General features: G+C 48.0%; 1 protein-coding gene across 1 annotated transcript in view; it reads right to left on the bottom strand.

The window, feature by feature from the left end:
* LOC146201778 (CD109 antigen-like) overlaps positions 1 to 20,967 on the bottom strand; it is a 110,276-nt gene that overhangs the window by 65,409 nt on the left and 23,900 nt on the right. The window contains exon 2 of the mRNA XM_084587733.1: positions 9,492 to 9,672. Within this exon, the coding sequence (XP_084443859.1) occupies positions 9,492 to 9,672 (181 nt within the window). The remainder of the gene's footprint in view (positions 1 to 9,491; positions 9,673 to 20,967) is intronic.

A 20,967-nucleotide genomic window follows, 5' to 3' on the forward strand; every position in this document is an offset into this window, starting at 1 on the left:
GTTAAGGCATGCTGCATGCTTGTGGGTTAAATGACGTTGCGACATTTCGAACCGTCATGTGAAAATCGCCAACTACATGACTGTTTACATCCGAAAGACGTAATGGGTGCCTGACCCTTGGCTGTGCACCGAAAGCTCATGAGAAAAGAGACGAGGGGAACATAGGGAGCATAGCCCATAGGGAGCATAGCATAGCCAGGAAAAGGGCTGACATGACGATTTGCAAAGGATAAAGCGGCGCAGAGAAGAAAAGCACAGACATCAACGCGCACTGAGCCCGTACCCGATCCCTCAGGACTGTATAGGGGTACAGTGAGCCATCAGCTCACAGAGCCCTTATCTCTCACAGAACTAAGGGCTCTGTGAGCCGTTGCACGCTGGCCATGATCCCAAGTTCATCGGATTTCCATAAATGTCCTCAGCTGAGCTGGAAGCGTAAGGCGTCGAAAACTTACGCGCATTTTGTGTTCTCAGGCGGGCACAATTTTCGGGGATTGATTTTTAAGCACAGCGCAGGCCAAAAAATTCAGCAGCGGGTCTTCTCTTTTCCGCCACAACAGTATGTTACGATGCAAAAGCAAACTCAGGCTTTAGTGGCAGGTTGAGCCAGGCCGTGTCGACGGAGCACAACAAACAACGCCACAGGCGCGTGATATGCCCTCAGGCAGGCGTGAAACAGGTTCCTTACGGAAAGAAGGCGCATAGAGAGGTGGAAGAGGGAATTGAGACATAAGAGATGCGGAAGATGGCTAGGGACTGCTGCAATGACCAAAAACAAGTCACACCGCGGATACAAGCGATCCAACTCGTGTCCCTTGTCGCTCTTTTCTTTTTTTTTTTTTTTTCTTTTTCTGTGGGCAGAATCCACTGCCGTGGAAGCAGCACCCTCCTCTCCCCTCCCTTTCCCTCCGGGAGATTGGAAGAGGTAAACAAGCCTCAGAACAGCTCCTGATCAAGAAGCGTGCTTCCAGTCCTCTGGCAAGGCGCGCTGCTTATATAGCGCACGTCGCTACCAAACAACACGCTATCGATCTTGTCCCGCAAAGCGCCTTCTGCGGTGCAGCGGTAGTTCCGTTCTATTCCATGCTACTCGGAAGGAACATCTTCAAGCCCACTAAAAGGCTGGCGGTCCCTTGTGAGCGACGAAACGAAAAAGCGCAACCAATGGCACTGCAGAAGCATACGCCGGCGTCTTTCGGAAGATCGCGATGCGCGCGCGTTCTGTTTAGCTGCGAGGGAACGCGGGAAGAGAGAAAATAGAGACAAGCCTGCTTAGGCGTAGAGTCCATCCCGGTATAGGCAGCGCGTACTCTCAAACATGGTTTGAAAGCAACGAATAAAAGAAGGACATGGCAGTTAATACTTCTGGCGCAATGGCAGCTTTGTCCAAAGAGCACCGTGGCACAAGTTTTTTTTTCCTTTACTTAAGGCGGGTTCAGAGATCCGTTTTCGAAATCTTTTCACTTCAGTTAAACCGAGTACCAGGCCAATAAATTGTATCCACTGTATCACTTGCGCGAGCATCCAGCGTCAATAGGGGTCGAATCCCGCACCTCTCACGAAATAAGAAAATGATCAGCCCCCTCCCATTAAAAACAAAAGGCGTGACAGTGTGAAGGGCTGCACGCATTGGGGACTATCATCGGGCTTAAAAGGACACGTTAGATCTAAATGTGTCATTTTGCACCGTGTCTGCTTCGAATAGCGCATGTTATGTCTGTGCCGCTGTTGATCGCGGGCGAGGTGCCAAGGTCTGAGCCAGTCGGAGTACGTGCAGAGGCGGATGGCACAGGGGGAGGGAGAGAGCACGATGCGGCTTACCACTGGATCGGGATGCTGGGTGCTTCTAGACAAGCTGGTACTAGTGACCGGTACGAAGCGTCCGGTTAAGCTAATACGCTGCATTGTACCGCAATCTTAAGCAAGGAGGAGGGCTAGTGTATTGGGCTAGCAGCTACTCGGTGAAGCTGGATCACTAAGCCATGCTCCTAGCTTATATAGGCACTTGCCAAGGAAGTTGACACTAAGGAACGAGGCGCAAGCAAACTATTGCCATCCACTACACGTCGTGAGCTTACCGTAATGAGTCTCAGAAATTATTTTTCTGTGCACCACTGACTGCTCTCGCAAAGCTATTAAAATCTTAAAATGGCTCAGTTGCTGCTACTCATACACTAGAGCACGAGCTCAATCATGTAGTACGTATGATCCCGATTATTTCTCAGGTCGCCTTTACCTTTTGTAGTGCTGCAAACAACTGGTGCCCCGCAGTGGTGGCGCAGTGGTCAGGGCGCCCGACTAATGACTGTGCCCAAGTATGCGGGATCGAGTACTTTGTGCAGCGCCCACTGAAAATGGAGACACTGCGCTTTCTTTTCCCCTACCACCAACTTAGACAATAAGAGAATTTAAAAGTATTCGCGGAATAAAAAGGCGGCGTGTTAAAGACGCTTCGCGTCTACTCTTGTTTCTGTGTCATGTTTACGGCTCGCATAGCACTATGCTTTCGTACCTAAAAACTGCGGATGCTTAATCGTACTTTGCTACCGAACTTAGCCGATACGTTTATTTCAGCGTGATTGAACAAAAATAATACTGATGAGAACTGGGTTTATGCAGGTCTAATTACGAATTATTGTTAAAGCCGGAGAACGCAAATTACGAAGACTCGCTCCCCCCCCCCCCTTTCCCCCAAGAAAGAAAGGTCTAATTTGGCACAAGATATCGCGTAAATTCCTTGCCACGAACTGCGCGGAATTCGCCTTCAAGTTTATATATGCAGTATGCAGGTGGGTGCTATTGGTTATTCGGCATGTTCCGTGGGCACTCTTCGCCTGTCTTCCCACGTAGCCAGTATTTTCTTACATGCAATATGCTGAGGCTACGCCTTGCAATGCGCACACAAGGACTGAGCGTGATTGCATGGCAAAGCGCAGCTATAAGAAGGATCCCATCTATACGAAGACTTTGATACTGCTTGAGCGCAGTGAACGGATGGAGAATGATGATGACGAAGTGGCGCGCTCGTTTGTGGAAGGTGAAGAGAAGTGCGTGAATGGAAGGTGAAGAGAACTGCTCATTGACTGGCTGCTTGGCTGTCTCTCAATGTACATATTCAATCCTGTTTTGTAAATATATTTCTGCCTGTTACAATATTATATCAAGATTTAAAAATCGTGGGCGATTCACAAATGCCGTAAAATCTCCATACCTGCGTGGTGCGCTAGCTATGCCTTGCTCAAGGGCCTTATTGAAGTGACCGTAATTAATAGTGCAACAAAATTATGCAACATGTTTTTAATCATTTTGAAAGCTGAAGTAGAGCAGAATAGGTGGACAGAGATTAAAAATATCAAAAATAGTATATTTTCTTTAATTGTGCTCAGAAATTTTCACTGTTTGCTGTTTTCTTAAAATTAGCGCGATCGTATCTATTTATTGAAACCTTATAAAAATATAAGCTTTTGCTATTTCATAGATAACTATGCTGAGAACATAGTGAGGAATTGTTGTTGCTCGGCTATAAACCTTTTTTGAAATAAAGGAAAACTTCGTTTCCTGGGCCTATTTTGAAAAAACAATGAATATTTGATGTTGAAATAAATTTTTCAGGATACTACACCGTGTCATAGACATTTCTTGTCTCTTGTATTAATTCATTTTTATTCTCGATTGATAGCAGTGAATCAAAGAAAGATGAAATTTCATGATCCCTTGAGTCCGTATTGCTTAAGCAGACATTCGAGCTTCTCCTTAAGGCATGCTTACCCTGGACAGATAATACAATAATAATGGCAAGTGGCATCTGAGATGAATAAGGTTCAGCCAATATATTTTGTTTCAGTGCAATGATAATTTCACTGTCCTGTGTGCTGAAATTATCATTGTTAGGTATGGCTGCTGTAGCTGCATATATGGCGTATTGGTGACAATATTGTTGCCAAAGGTTAGGAAAGCCCTGAAATATTGAAACTGTCGACACTTCTAACACCCAACTTTTTAAATTGTATGGTATTATCCCAATAGCATTATGGTACACTAATCTATAGGTTCTTGTTTCTTTTTCCTTAGGAACGTTTCTGCAATGAACTCTGAAAGAAGCACGGAAACACAACAAATGTGAAGACATGTTCTTTGTCTCCAAAAGTGTATGACTGTCTTGGCAAATGCCCTGCAAAACATAAATTCCGAATTTTTAATAAGATGCAAAACGTTGAAGATGATACCATTGTCTTGAACTCCCTGTGTTAACGAATTTCCCTCTTCGTTTTCCTCCCAAGCTCAGTGCACTGTTGGTTTGCTGCTATTTTACAGAAATATAGTTTGCGCTAAACTTATTGGAGTATTAATGGTTCCGTTGCCGTCTAAACCCAGTGCTGGGTTTAGGAGGGAATAAAAACCATTCGAAGGTTAGAGCAAATATTTCTATAAAATTGCAGGAAACCATTGAGTGAAAAATTGTGTACTACACAATACACTGTAAAAAAAAAAAAAAAATGTGCGTGAAAATACAGATATTTTTGAAGAAAAATTTGTCCCACTACAGAGAGCACCTGTTCTACTTCATTGACCGAAATATGTTCACGAAAAAAAAACTGTAAATTTCTGTTTTCCAGCCGCAACCTTGATTGAAAGGTAAACAATTCAATATATTTTGTCGTCTGTTCTATTTTCTACCCCAAATTGGTTTTTAATTGAACAGCTGATAAATGCTGAATAAAAAGCGAAATGGTATGATAACCCCGAAGGCGCTGTCCGAAGATCGGCTGCGTAGCAATCTCATTTGAAAGAAGATAACAAGTGGCGCCATATTGAGGCAACTATGAGCATATATTAGCAGGCCGAACGAGAAGGAAGGTTGGCTCACTGCTACAGCGGTATCCGTTGTGCATTTTTCCATTTGTCTTTTCGACAGCTGGACAACGGCTGTTGCGCGGCGAATGTTATAGGTGCCATCGAGTATTGCCAGCGCTGAGATATTCGTGAGATGTAGTTGGCAAAGCTTTGGCCTAAAAATGGTGTTCATTGGAGAAATTGGCACTTAACGCAATCTTATTGCTGTTACAGGCAGAAAAACATGTGAAATTAAAGGCGAGTAAAAAAAGATATATTTGCATCATTATTTTAATTGCAGCAGAAAAAAAAAAAAAAAAAACTCCGCATAACAGAAACTTTTGTGAATTTACAGAAATCTATTAGTAGTACACACACACAAAAAAAAAACTAAAATCACACAAAAAATAAAGACAGAAAACACAGCAGAACAGAAAATTTCTATTTTTCAACAATTTTTTTTACAGTAAGCTTGTTATTTAACAAGATGCCAGGAACCGAACATATCTGTAGGCCTAAAAATACATTGACAGCAAAATTATGTGAAATTGCAAGCTAGCCTGTTTTTTTAACAAATTACTAAGAACATAAAAATTCTGGTGATTTGCAGAAAAAAATTGACATCAAAATTTGTGAAATCACAACTAGCCTGTTCATTAACAAAAAACTAGGAAACAAAATACTGTTGAATTACAGAAAACGCGCTAACAGAAAATATTGGAAAAATTACGGAGAAATTGAAAACCGGAAACAAATGAGAACAGAACAGTTATGTCATTAAATTTGCCATGGAATTTATGTTCTTCTTTTTTTTTTCAAAACTTTTTTTAGAGCGCAGTTGCAGTTGCGTGGTCTTGCAGCAAGCCCCTCGGATGAGCTCTGTCAGTACATGAGAAGCGCGAAATGATCTTTCAGCCAACGTAAAGCCTGATCTGAAGCCACCCGCTCCAGCACGGTGTGCATTATTTGAGATTTCTACTGTTGTTATTTGCTCAAACGGGCGGATACCGGATGAGGGTACCACTCACGCCGAAATCATGTTAATCCCAGGAAAACTCACCATTGTCTTTTGTGTCTTCTGCGGGGACTTCATTTGGAGCGAACGGACAATATACGTGAAGCTCGCCATAGAGTTGCAAGGAGGCGCATTCTACCGACGGGACGTAACAGCGCATTGTGATGCCACTGGGCCCTCTCGATTATTAGACTTTTTGCTTTCTCTTTGTAAACTTGCGGCTTCCGTCGTTTTCCTCTTCCTGCGGTCTGCGCAGCGATGCCCGAGGCACGCAAGAGCGACTGCGGAAACGCACAGGAGAGCGCGGCCTGCTACCATGCAGGAGGTGAAGTTGCGTGCGCACCTCTGGGCCGAGTAGCCGGTAGAGCGGACAATGGCCACCGTCACGCCGGCCAGCGCCAGATGTCGTCGGCGCGTGACGGCGGCGTCAGCAACGGGCCGGATGCGAGAACTAGTGGACGACGGCAGGGACGCACGTTGCGCGGCCCCAAGCATCGACAGCTCGGCGGCAAGCCGCCCGTCACGCGCGTAAGACATTCGGTGCCCAACTGAGTGTATTTCCCACAGTATGTGCTACTGGTTCCGAGAGCACGTATGGGAGGACTCCTGCCAACATCAGTACCTTTCGGTCCTCGAGCTGGTACGGCTTCTTCAGCGCTATTCCATGTGCCTTCCAAGAATGCGCCCTGTTATGCCTACAGAAGACGTCGTATACCAAATAAAGAGCGCGGGTGCTGCACTGGGCACTACTATAAGTTGTGAAGTAATCGTGCGAGGCACACAAAAGTGCAGCGTGAAAGGAAAGCGGCTGAGGCACAGAGCGAGACTTATCGACGCTATATATCGTCACAACGTCACCGCAGTTGTATTGACGTTTGCAAGACGTTGTTTTTAGTGACAAACAAATACTGGCCAGTTGGAACGCCGATACACCCTCACAGAGTATACATTATGCACTTGCTATTTCCGCAACAAGCATAACAATATGCGGGTCGGCTATAGTGCTCGTTACTCGGCTTACATTGGCAGATCGACTTCTGAAGCACGCTAACAGCACAACAACTAGGCAAGGTACCGTCAACTACTCATAAGCAGCGGGCCAAAGATTAACAACTCCTCTCCTGACAGAAAGACAATTACGCCGTCAGGAACTCCTTGTAGTAAGCTCTCTTCCTTATACGCGCTTCTCGTGACAACGCGTGGCTGCATGGCTGCATGGCTTACGTCGTTACTAGGCACGCGTTATCAATCAAGAGGTTTCTACGAGTTGGCCACGCTGCTAACTGCGCCCATTCATTCTTGATTCTTTTTTCCTGCGTTTCCGCTCCGAACGATCGCTCTTTTTTTTTTCTTTTTTTTTTTTTATCCCGTGCTTTGCTCGCTCCTCTTGTACGGCTGTTGTTATTTCCTGCTTCGCTGCGGCAGAAGTTCTCCCTCAAAGATGGGGGAAAGATTCCCGCTTCGCTGGCGTAGTAATGAAAGAAGCGCTAATTGTCCCGCGCCCTGCAACAGGAAGGTGCCTCAGCGGGCACAGCGTGGGGGGCTGATTGGATTTACGGCTCCGATCGACGCAGCGTCGGCTCAGGAGCTGCATGCATCGCGCGGCTGCTGTGCGGCGTCCTCGCGCGGACCAATTACTCGCAAGGCTGGCGTGAACAATGCGAGTGGTGACGCGCTGCGACGCGTATATATAAGATTCGCCCTCCGTGCCGGACAGTTCCGTGCAGCGTGCGCCTACGCCTAAAGTGGCATGAAAGGAGCCGCAATAGCGTATTGTATGCATAATGACCTGCTCCAGGACTGAGATAACCCGACAGCCGAACTTTCTTGGGCTCTCGACAACAACTCGCGATGCGAGAAGGCTGCCGATCTTCCTCCTCGATGCGAGGCACGTGCAGGTCTCGCGAAGGACGACAGCGCAATGATGCGAAGCCCTGTCGCCGCTCTCGGTCACTGGATCAACAACATCAGCGGCTTCCAGTGGGGCCGGGTGCTGCACCGTTGCCACCGCACGCGCGTGACGGCGCGCTGTTCTTTGATTTTTGTGTGTGTGTGTGTGGGGGGGGGGGGGGTCATTATCACAGATTGTTTTCTGTCGTCTCCATACGCAACTGATGTTGTCACCGGCCGAGAAGCATGCGCTGGGAGTAAGAACGCGTCACGGGCGGAGGCCACGAGTATACATCACAGGGTGGGGGAATCGAGTGAGCTGCGTTGAGTTCAACACCTGAGGCACCCCTTCAGAACAACTTCCACTCGTATACGGTATGAGCGGCGCCACGTTGTTAAAGCGAAATTCGAGAAACTGCGGCAGTTCTCAATCTGGGTCCTGATCCAAGACGCTCGTTCCCACAGCCTGGACCAGTAGGAATTTGTTTGTTTTTAATAGCAAAGTCTCAGAGGAAGATAGCGATCCTTCATAGCCGTATAGGTATACTCTCGGCATGTTAATGAATAAACACACTCTCCAATGGGACCAAAGGAGCTTGACTAATTGTAGACTGCGGCAGTTCGTGCGTGCAAAGCATGAGCTGATACTCGAGAGGCTTGCTAGTCTAATACTGATTTGAGTGTTCGGGTTAGCAACGGGGGGGGAAGGGGGGGGGGGGTTAAGAAAAAAAAATACATACCTGCAACATTTTCAGCAATAGCTTGACCACTCGATCGCTGGATTGACCAAATTAAGTTTTCCAGATAAGTTTGTCTGTTTGAAGTTTGTCCTGTCTGAAGCACGGCAATTTGCACCGATAAGAGCGGCGACTTCGGTGTACACGTGTTTTCTCTGCCACAAATAGGCTTTCAGCAAAGTTGCAGCATACCACGAAAGCCGTTCGCTGACAACCTATGAATTACACTTCCATGAGAGAGTTAAAGCAAGGCTTTACTAAAGTCGGTGAAGAGACATCTAAAGATAAGGCCCCTTTCATTTTTTTTTTTTTCAGTATAAGATCCTTACGCAGGCCCGCTCTTTACATATATATATTCGCACCCTTTGTGAAAAGTTCAGAGCCCAGAGGATGTGCTTCCAAGGCAGGGATCCTGCAGCATATGCGGAAGCCATACTCACCGTAGGGGAGCAGAACCAATAATCTTCTAACCTATTACGAGATTTACAACATTGGGCATACGCATTACGAGCCTCACGGTGTGGCTCAGACAAGTCCTCTGACCACAGAATTTCTGACAAAGACTGTACATCGAGGGTGACCTATATGGCACCGAAAGGAACAACCAGGGATTTTTCTAATGATTGGAGAAGACAGGAATATCTGATTGGCCTGTGCACATGGTCTGTAATTCTAACTTCATTCCCGCCACCACCTTCCTAATGCCTACTTAACCTGCTTCTCTCCATATTATGTGCCAATAAATGGCGTCTTCCAGGATCGAGCCCAACCACTGCTTTCCGAAACACGCCTATTGATGGCATGCAATTGTCATCAATAGATGCCAATTGCATGTCTCGCTACATAGACAAGCACACCCACCACTCAGCCGAACGAGCGCGAAGCACGAGTGAATGACTCCCAGTGCACTCTTTGACTGCGTTGCCAGCGAGGCGCCAGCTACCCGAAAGCAGGGCTGCACGGATGCTGCAGGTGTGCGGACGTGGAGCAGCATAAACCCCGCAGCGCGCTCTCACCTTCATGAGCATCACGGCGGTCTCCCCGGAGGCGACGAGCTCCTTGACTGCGGCCACCTCCTCGGACTCGCGCTGCAGCGACGCGCGAATCTTGTGGGGCGCGCTAGCCGACAGCAGCGTCACCGTCACTCGGTACACCTGGTTGGGTCGCACCACCCGGGGCGCCAGCACCAGGTACCGCCTGCAGGACACACAGGACGCGCTCAGTCGTCGACGATATGGGCTACAACCTCCGACCGACTAGACAGCTGATGAGCTATAACGACACGCAGTCTTATCTCATTTACTTCTCACAGGAAAATAAATAAATAAAAATATTTGAATGCACGTCACTCTATACAAATGCTAGAACATGCACGCATGCATATAACGAATGTTATGTATTAGAGGAAATAATAAACAATAATAGTAAATAAGCAATCTGGAGCAAATGCAATGCAAAGTGCGAAATAAAGCAGTTGCTAGAAGCTGTTTTGACCCTGTTTTGGACGATTTTAAGTCAGAAAATGTGCCCCCCAAGGCGGAGGAGGAGGAGAAAAGGAGGACGGAAGGCAGGGATGTTAACCAGAATGAATGAATTCCGGTTGGCTACCCTGCACTGGGGAAGGGGAATGGGGGATTAAATGGGGAGGGTAGAAGGAGAGAGGTGGTGAGAAAGTCACAGTCTGTCAATCAGGCAGTCTCTCTTTAAAAACAGCAAACAACTAAACACTGGCCACATCTTTCCAGGGGTGGCTAGCATGTAAAGGTTAGGGCGTAAAGAAAATGCATGTATACAGCAAATCGTGGCGAATGTTCTCACGTGCAATATTGCCGGAAAAAAAAAAAAATCAATGCAAGTGGCGCTTGGAGCCGTACTTTGTAAAGATTTTGGTTCGCTTTTTTTCCTTTTCGCCCGCCGCGGTGGTGCAGTGGTTAGAACGATTGAATGCTCTGCTCGAGCAAGCGGGATCGAATCCCGGCAGCGGCGCCCGCTTTTCGATGGAGGCAGAACGCAAGGCGCCCGTGTGCTGTGCAGACATGGCGGTAATTAAATTACACTAATGCAATTACTGTAATTTGATTACTTTTTCCGGTAATTTGTAATGCGATTAATTTTCTCGTCTGGTAATTTAGTAATGTAATACATCACTTTTTGGCAGTAATTTCGATACAAAAGTAATTAATTTCTTTTGCAATTACTTTTAACAAAGTGCACCATTGCTCTTTCGATAGGCGATACGGAGAGTGCCGCGAAAGCAGGAAGGACGTGCGGCGAGCCTTGGCCAGTATAACGCATCGGCCCAAGGAGACAGAAATGAGCAGAACTCTGCTTCTGAGAACTCCTGTGTCCTGTGTAGCCGGCTCACTTGCACTCATTCCCCAAGCAGCAGGATGTAAGGCGTCAAGGAGCCGCCGAAGTAACAAACGGAGTAAGACGGCAGGAGTTCAGGGAGCGCGCAGTGGCACTCCCTGTTGCGTCGGCTCCTGGTTATACACGTCACCACGGGGCCAGGAAGGGTGGAGGTGCGAGGAGGGAGAGAAAGGCAGAAGGGTCCATGGCGTCAGCATTACTGAGCGCAAGAAGCCGAGGTAGATTCTTGGGACCACGGAAGCAATAAAAAAATTCCGAGTTCACTGCCGAATCTGCACTGGAGAAGTGCGTAAGCCTGGGCGTTGCCGTGTTGTCCGCGAGATGTGTCAGCGGGATTCCGTGAGTGACTGACACTGCGCATTTCTTTTCCTGTAAACCAATTATAGAACGCCGGTGAAATTTCATGCGTACAACAAAACACTGGCTGTGTTCGGCGAGAGGCGCACGATCTACCGTGCGCAGCGGCAACGCTTAGGCTTTCGCATTTGTGCACTGCAGATTCTGCAGTGCTCTCGGAATATTTCAGACTGCAGTTGGTTGATTACCTCTCTTCACACACTTTCTAACCATTCTCACTTATTTGTACACGCAAATCACGCCCTTGCCCGGTCGTTTACGTTCAAATATTTCAAATTTCCCGCCACCGGAAGTAAGGCATACGTCACCGAAAGCCGAGTACCGCGTGACCCCCTAAGGACGTCGACATTACCACTCCCGGCTATTTCGATGCCTGATTAGCTTAACTGGCTATAATTATTTAACTAATTAACCCACATCGACCCTACTGTCACTTGCAAACCTTTCTTTGACGCTCTATGGTACCATTCTTTTTCGTAAATACCAACTATTTCCGACAAGGTCATGCCCACGCGAAATCTGCCTCATAGCCATACAATGCTTACGCATTAATAACGTAGCTTCTTCGGGGCTTTCAAACGGCGGAGCTCCAGGCCAGCAAGACGCTGGGTTCGCCACTCATTTCGCGAGCGTTAGACCATGCTTCTGTCTTTGTTGTGTTGTTGTCATCGCCTTATTTTTGTAATGGCACGTGCTGTAGGAAAGAGGAAGGGAAGAGCTTTCTGGGACAGAATTTGGAGGGAAGAATAAAGAATGTGTGCGTCGCGTCTGTGGATGAAAACAAGAAATTTAAATGTAATTTAATTACTGAGTAGGACTAATTGTAGCGTAATTTATTTACTTTTTGGGAACAGTAATTAGTAAAGTAAGTTAATTGCATTTCTGTGATTTTCAGCAAAGGAACAAGTGATGTAATTTAATTCACTTTAAAAGGTAATTTTCCCATGTATGGTGCTGTGTGATATCAGTTCACGCTAAAGAACCTCAGGTAGTCGAAATTCCCGGAACCCTCCACTACGGCGTCTCTCATAGCTTGAGCCGCTTCGTTACTCTAAACGTTCACAAACCAAACAAAGCCTCCCCTTTCGTCCTCTGTCATATCTGCAACGACCTACGTTATCGGGACGCCACTGCCGATAGCAAACGGCCAAAGAAGTACGGACTTTAAAATATGTAAATGCGCCCACAAAAACAGTTGCCAGGACGAACGCCTGCCAACTTGTGAACGCAAATGCCTGAGAAGGTATAAGCACTAGCATGTACCATCAAGAAGTGCTTTCGTGTGTAAATGACACTCTGTATGACACCCAGTGCTTCCACGAAGTGTTAGGCGAGAATTCAGCCACTGGTAGCGGTCAGGACCGAAGCGGTGGTGAGTTAGCTCGTAGTGTGCTGGTCCGCAAATTACTTCGTCTTTCTCTTTCTCAGCCACCTCTCTACATAACTTCTTCACTGCGTAACTTCTCCACTACAATCTCTGTACGTGACTACCTTAGTCCGAGAATTACGCATGCTTTTCCCAGTCGATGTCCACGGAACTCACTTCAGTACGCAGACAACGCATCCTTCGGCTCACACTCCGAAAACACAGTGCAAAAACGCTTCCCGGTTTTGCATTGCATCCCTAAATGAAAGGTCGCTTTCAACCTTGGGCTGCAACGGCTTCGTGGCTTCGTTACCGACCCACCACGATGCAGCGTGGGCACACCTGCGTATTTTGCGACAGGTCATCATGAAAGCCGAACGACAGGCGTGAAAAAAATGTTTCAGGGCGCTTGATTGCTCTTTGTTTCCGCACCTGCACACAAGCGTAGAAAAAATAAAAAAAATAAAAGAAACGTGAGAAAGCAACCACAAAATCGCTAACAGGCGTGCTTTTCCAAAGCGTTCCGCATCATGATCTTCGTTGGAACAACACCTCCTGGATTTCAACGCCAGCCAGATCCGCCAGGCTTGAAAAATTACCTTAAAATCCGCTGCCCCATTCGCTAGCCCTCGTGCCTACTACTCATGCTGCAATAGGGAAAGAGCACCCCGTAACTAGGGACTTACAACGAAAAAAGGACAAGCACGTGTTTGTTCGCTTACTCTTCATAAGCCGGTGCTCTAAAGGAGATCATTAGGGCATTCCAGGATGCTTCGGCGTTCGGAACCTTCCCCCTTGGAGGCACTATAGAGCATTCGCTAGACATGCTGGTATCTGGCTTTATGACGTAAACCACCGCTTCTCGTAAGCGGCGCTACATCGCTACCAAAAGAGTCCAAAATAAGGATCGTGAATCGATCAATAAGGGGGTGATATGTTTGGGTGAACACTCGTGATTCATATCTGAGAAGAAAACGACGCTCAAATGAAGACAGGTGTCTCTCCACGTCTCCTTGCTCGTATTGTGTTCGTTTCCGCGCTGCACGTCTTCGCCTCAAATTACAGGAGACTTCAGCCGAGGTGGCTAATAATGTGCCCTTTGTAAATAACCCGTAACTTTCTTGCAGACAGAAGTGCAAGACTATCCATGTGTGAGGTCCTCGTCTCGCTGTTCATGAAGCACTGAGAGGACAATCCCATCATTCTTATTCTTAGTAAAACTAAATTCAGCGGTTTTTCTTGCCGAGGTAGAAATTTTGTTCGGAGGCAAAAAACGCATTGATTATTAATGCGATATGGCAATGTCCGGTCGGCAAACAGCGTCTGTAAAACGTGTCGGCATGGAAACGTCGCGTCATATGGATGAATGTGAAAAAGTTCCAGCGGTGTTGGGTAGTACATTAGTGAGTGTGTAATGTGCAACAGTGAGGCTGACCAATTTTAATTAGTTAATTAATTAAATAGATTTATTTTTTAATATTTTGCTCTAAGCGGCGTCTTGTGTGAACATGATGTTGAAAAATAGTGTGTAAAAAGATTACTTGGTGCGTAAAATATACTGTGGCGATATTGAAACTAACATTTGTTAAGTAACGTAATTATAATGCAGCTTTCAAGGTCATGGACAGAAAACTGCAGCGTACGAGAAACAGCAATGTATAATTTAATTAATTCAATTAGTTAATTAATTTAGAATATGTGTACAGGAAGATGAGCACCGGCAGCAGCCGCGCAGCGAGAGCACGGCGCGAGATCGAGCTGTTGACTGAAAGCTAAGCCTGTCTGTTTACGAGGTCTCTGTCAGGGCCTCTTCGCTGACAAGAAACCACATTACAACTTCGCGAAGGAGCTGGGTGGCCCCTTCGGCTAACATCCTCGGTCACACAATTTACCGTGTCCGGCAGTAACGCTCAGGCTTTCGCATTCTCTAGTGCAGTGCAGATTCTGCAGTGCTCTCGGAAGTTTTCTTTTATTTTCTTTTTTTTTTTAAGCAACTGGACGTAATAATGAAAAGCTTTATCCCATCATTCAATTCACATTCGTTGCGTCAAAACCGTGAAGGCTCCATGAGCACTATTTAAAATTGAATCTCGGTGCAGCCTATCCTGAGGAATCCGCAAACAAAAACTGTATTGCAGGTCACCGCAGTTTGCATTCGTGAATGGCCGGTACTGGCGATACCTGCATTCGACTTTCTTCTAGCTTACACACAACCTTCAGTAAGTTTAGATGGTTTGGTTAATGGGGTTTAAGTCCCAAAACGACACAGGCTATGAGAGACGCCGCAGTGGAGGACTCCGGAAATGTCGACCACCTGAGGTTCTTTAACGTGCACTGATTTCGCACAGCACACGGGCGCCTGGCTTTTCGCCTCCACCGAAAAGCAGCCGCCGCGGCCGGGATTTGATCCCGCATCCTTGGGCACAGAAGTGAAGCGCGCTAACCACTGCGCCACCGTGGCAGGGTGCCTTTAGTAAGGGACGCCCCCTTGTCGTTAAAAAACGGTAATCTATCGATGCAGGACAACTTCAATTTATAGGGTATATTATTTCATGACTGCTTTACGGTAACCGCAAAGCAGCCCCTCCTTTAGTACATAACTGTAGCACGTAAGGAGTCGACATCGTTCCCTATCACCACCTGCGTTTGAATTATACACACGCGACCTGCGACAGGGATAACCCCTAATCATGTAACCGCCATCTGCGTCGTCCAACATCGCAGCCAATACAATGCATTAATGTGATAAAGACAACTGACGCGCACGTCCCCATCAAAGCAACAAGCAGGCGCATGTCGGGAAGCTGCTGGAAAGTTAAATTAGCGAGACAGAGCCCCCCCTGAGGGTGAGTCCAGCGAATAACGAGAAGTAAGGTGCGCAGGTGTATTGAGCTTAGAGCTCAAAAAACGCTCAATGGCGGCTTTTCGCTGAGCTAAAAAGACATAATTCGCAGACTTGCTTCATTGAGTGAAAACTTCTAAGCTTCAACTACTGGACAGAGAAGTGGAGCAATTCTAAAGTGATGGCGGGAAAAGATTACGTGTGTATATATACCGGGCAGTCAGGCGCCACCCGTTCATTTAATTCATTCACCAGAATTTGACGTTCGAATGAGCCCAATCGCAGACTCGTGCGGCCGTGCTAGCAGCTTATGAAAACGGCTATTTTTCAACTACGAGGCCAAATGCGCAGCTAGTCATGGGCAAAGGTATCCAGCGTCAGCTTCCAGGCGCGTCAGTAGCATCAGTCATACGTCATATCCTTTTCTCGCTAGAATGTCTTTGAAGATTTTAAACATGCAGCTACTTCTAGCCAGAGTTGTTGCCAGACGGTTTTTTTTTTTTTTTTTTTTTTTTCACCGCAGCGTCTTTCAACTAGGATACACACATCAGGACGATTACTTCACTGATAAGAGGTTGTACCTGTCCTTTGCCTCTGCAGACAACAAGCAACTATGCCCCAGGATGCGGGATCGAATGCCGGCCTCGGCGGCCACTTTTCGATGGAGGCTAAAAGCAAGGCGCCCGTGTGCTGTGCGATGTCAGTGCACGTTAAAGAACCCCAGGTGGTCGAAATTTCCGGAGTCCTCCACTACGGCGTCTCTCAGAGCCTGAGTCACTTTGGGACGTTAAACCAAACCAAAAAGATGCTGAAAGCCGGCAATGTTGGCTAAACCTAGCAGTATATAGGAGCAACCAACCTACTCAGGTGGCAAAGCTTTCGCAAGTGCTACAGCGAAAACGTCTCTATTTTCTAAAACGGTGGCAGTGAATGCATACACCTACTTTCCTAAACTGGAACTGACTGAGGCTGACTCGGAAAAAATAATCAACGAAACGCTTACGAAGAGAAACGGAGTGGGAAGAGAATAGGAATCGGAACAGAATCATAAATGGAATAGAATTAGAACTGCAGTAGAATCGAAATCATAACAGAATCAGGAATGAGAAAAGATGGTGTTGTGACCGAACTTTTGTTGTGACCGAGCAGACGCTGGAGCGCAGTCGTTCCACACAGCGACCGAGCTCAAAAACGCGATAACGGCATCAGAATATACCAAAGGAACGCGAGACCTAAACCCCCCTGCGTTTCCAATAGGCCATGCAGTCGTGCCACCAGCAGCCGAAGCAGAGTTATTAAGACGCAGACGCTGGTGAAAGCGGAGGAAACGGCACGGTATACCTCGAAGCCATGATGTAGGCAATCCTATAGCCGTAGGAATGCGAACTGCGAAAAGGGCTGCGACAGTGCCGTTGGTTCAGTTGTAGTGCGGACGTAGTAGGCGCACTCTGAGCTGCACGTCGCCGTCGGAGAACAAAAGAGCACGAGGTCGGAGAGGTGGGAGATACACAAGGTGGTTGCAGTAAATCCGCAGTCTCGCGATGGACTGCGTGTTCCTTCTGGCAATTAAAATAAATGAAATTACAATTAATACAGAATCAGGATTGGGATAAGTTAGCGAGTGAAGAAAAGTGTCATCGCGTTCCTGCGCGTCAATCCCACTAAGTGTCTCTAAATTTGTCTCGGTTTGGTTTGGTTTATGGGGTTTAACGTCCCAAAGAAACTTAGGCTATGAGAGACGCCGTAGTGGAGGACTTCGGAAATTTCGACCGCCCGGGGTTCTAACGTGGACTGACATCGCAAAGCACACTGGTGCCTTGCTTTTCGCCCCCATCGAAAAGCAGCCGTTGCGGCCGGGATTCGATCCCGAATCCTTGGGCACAGAAGTCGAGCGTCCTAACCACTGCGCCACCCACTCTGGCGAGGCCCTAAATTTCAGAGGCGATGCGCGCGGACCTCTGATAAGTGTGAAGTACGAGGGCAAGTTTCCATGTCTGCATGAGCATTGTTTAAAAGTGACTGGCTGGAAAGGGGAAGCATGATAGTCTTGCACGCTTGCTGCTTATACCTACCCTCACCCTGCACCGTTCTTCCTCTTATATTCCCCTTCCACGCCCCTCGCCAGAGCAGTGACCGGCACCAAGCCGAGACCAGCGCGCGCGATATATTTGGTTCCCATGCATTCCAAATATCCTGAAAGCGTTGGCACGCCCAGAGCTATATCGCATCGTCTCCCAGCTGTGCGCGGTATCAGTTTACAGCCGGAATGCGCACGCATGCACGGTGTGGAGCGTGCCTGCTTTGCGCTCCATTTCGCTCGCGCGCGTCCCGGTGCGATTCGACGGGAACGAGTAATCAAGACGGCGCGTCCCAGTTTATGCATGCACGGTCCCGGGAGCACGTCTTGTAAACAATTCCTCGTCCAAGTGTGGCGCCAAGCACGCAGGAAAGATCGCGCGAACGACAGCAGGATTCCGGAGGCTGGAGCGCACCGTAGCCGTGGCCTGCTTGCCAAAAGGCAAGGACCGTGGCAAGAAGGAAGCTTCGCGAGTCTTTTGCGCCCTTCACCCCTTCCAGGCTGCATCCACCTGATGCAGGAAGCAATCTTCCACAGCAACCACGCAGCAGCAGCTGCACTAGCTGTTTATGTCTCCGCTGACCTCCACGGCGCATAAGCACGGCACTTTCTCTGTACGCTCCGGCAGAAACAGCGTCATAAAGAGCCCCAGAATCGAAAACTACGCATTCAGATGCGAGGTTTCGGAACACTAAACATGCTCGAAATAAAAACGAAGTATAATCGATTTTAGGATATTTATTGAAATTATCGAACAAAACGAAATATTTCTAACTCTTCGCAGCTTCCGATAGTTCTGAGGAAACTTCTTTGCCTGCGAAAGTAGTACCGGCGCCACAAAGTGCAAATGTAGAAGTCGGTTGATCTGTGTCTACAGCTTCAGTGAGGCTCAAGCCTCTAGCCATCAGAAGTACCACCACACGAGCACCAGCACTCCTCCTCCTCCTCCCCCCCCCCCCACCCCCCCTTCCAACCTACAGGTATCACTGCAGAGTGGGGTTCTTCTAGTTTGCTCCGCTTCAAATTAGCAACACGAAACATGGCGGGAAAAACGACACGCTTTCAGCTCTGTGTGTGAGTGCCGCTTCTCAATGTTTTTGGGCTTCGTGTTCTTCGCTCTGCTATCCAATCCTAATAACACTTAGCGGCGTTTGTGGGCAGTTTTCATTTAGGCTGTATACAGTGCGAGATCACGATGACGCCTTTAGCGATAAATAAGCAGTAATGCCGCGTCACTTCATTTGTGAGTGCGTATGCCCGGGCGACTGCTTTTTAAGGCCAAATTAATACTAATATGCAAACCAGCTGTCCGTTACCAACACTTTTATGCAGGGCTTTTGGCGAGGCTACGTTTATCTTTTTCGTGCGTGCGAGTGTCTGTGTTGCCGCAGAGTGCTGGTTTTAAGCTTCATTACACTTGTTTGTTAGTTCATTATGCTGTATTCTTGTATTATAGGCGGCAGTTAGCACTGCGAGGCACTTTGAGTAATTTTTCGCATTTCAAGTGAAGCCTTTAGCCCTGAATAAATTGATTGTGCACTGCGATTGATTTGTTGGTGTGATCAAAGCTGATAAACGTTGCTCTGACTTGAGAAAAGTATGTTCAACTCAGCTCTATCTTGAACCGACATGACGAACGGTGCATGGAAGCAAGAGCGTCGAATAGGCGAAACAAATCGTTTATTTCCATGCAAGGGTGCACGGGAGGACGCTTCGGGGAGCCTCTGTCGCGTGCAACTCGAGAGCAGCGAACTCTGAACAATGGAAGCATACGCGTCCGCGAGACATGTGCGATCCCTGCGAGCGTCACGCCGCTCCGATTACAAAACAAAGAATAAGGAGACGCGCCGCACCGGAGGCGCATTCCTCACGAGCGAGTAGCAAGTGGAGCTCTCGTCCTTTGGCGCGTCGAAGCGAGGGGGTGGAGCCGCCCAGCGGGAGACTCCGGCGCGCTGCGAGCCGCAGGTTAAAAGCCGTGTTTGCTGCGCGGCGCCGGCACGCAGCGCGGCTGAACAGAACAACGCGCCTCGTAAATACACGCAGATGGCGGCAAGAACGAGTCGCGAAGGGACGCGCTCCCCAGACGCCGCGAGCGAGCCACGGAAAGAGCGAATGTATCCAACATCGGGACGCCCGGTGGGCTGGGCGGAAGGCACCGCACCACGCACCGCACTCTCCTGCATGCATGCCGGCCGCCGGGAAGAAAGATAAAAAGAGAACGGACGGCGTGAGAACTCCCCTTCTCGACGGACGTGGAACCGGCGCCTGCGCACGCCGTCATCTCCGATATCACGCTTCGGCCGCTCCACCGTCCGGGTACAGTCCCTCTCCGATTCCGCGCAAGGCTGAAAGAGATCCCACGAAGTTGACAATTCGCGTAACTGCCCCGGAGGCCGAGACAGAGAGGGAGAGAGATAAAATTTATTCATACAAAGTAATTACGCGGGTGGCTCACCTAAGTCCGGGAAAACCATAGGCGAATACGGCCTCCAGACCTGACCGATCTGCCGGCGCTCAAGGGGATAAGCTGGCGCTGAAAGGGGGGAGGGAGGGGCTCTGTGTGCTCATGACTGAGTTCAGCTCCAAACCATGTGGAGGATATCGGAAATCTCTCCGCATGCCGGACATGCATTTGTGGGAGTATTGCGCAAGCCAAATCTGTGTCGAGCTAGGTTTGGTAGTCTGCGCGGGCTTGCATGTTTCGCCCCGTTTTATTGGCTTCCTGACGAGCGAGGTCTTTGTGGGGGGTTGCGTATTTCATGCGACTAATTGAGCACTAGTTTATGACTTTGCCGCATGTTAGCGGAGACCAGTGCTTAAAGTCTGGCTCCATCGGAAGGGGGTCTCTAGTGAAGTAGTGATTCAAGCACACAAAGAGAGGGAAATAAAGACAGAAAGAGAGAAAGCGGCTGGTGGCCTTTTTTGCACATCATTTTACCCAAAGGGGAGAGATTATCTTTCTCGCCTCGGGGTTTAGAAAGTATGCCAAGACTCGTATTACAACTCACTACGAAATTATCGAAACGATAGAGAACAAATATTCTGACAAGCACTGCCAACACTGTCACTACATGACACCGACTTCATATTCATGCACTCCTTATCCATTCGAGCGCGAGAACCCAAGGTGTTCCCAAGCGCGAGAGACGTGGCTCCGGGGTGCCAGCATGTGTCTCCAATTCTGTTTAACCTGGTGATGCACGGAATCGGCTATTGAGCCACGAGCACAGCCTTTGCCAAAACTGTGCAGGCTGTCGGTTTTCTGCTCGCCTCTCACCCCAGGTAAAATATGAAGTGGCAATTCAAGCGGTCCTACTTGAAGAAAGCAAGTGCGAATTCAAATGGTCCCACCGAAAGCAAGTCGTTTTACAAATGGTCCCCCCTGAAACCAGATGGCAATCAAGGTCAACTTGTGACATGTATTAACGTGAACGTTTTCATTTTCGACGATTAGGGCGAAACTAACATGGTTCTTGTGAT

This window comes from Amblyomma maculatum, chromosome 1, assembly GCF_055883805.1.
Source record: "Amblyomma maculatum isolate TAMU_Amacu chromosome 1, ASM5588380v1, whole genome shotgun sequence".
Lineage (NCBI taxonomy): Eukaryota > Metazoa > Arthropoda > Arachnida > Ixodida > Ixodidae > Amblyomma > Amblyomma maculatum.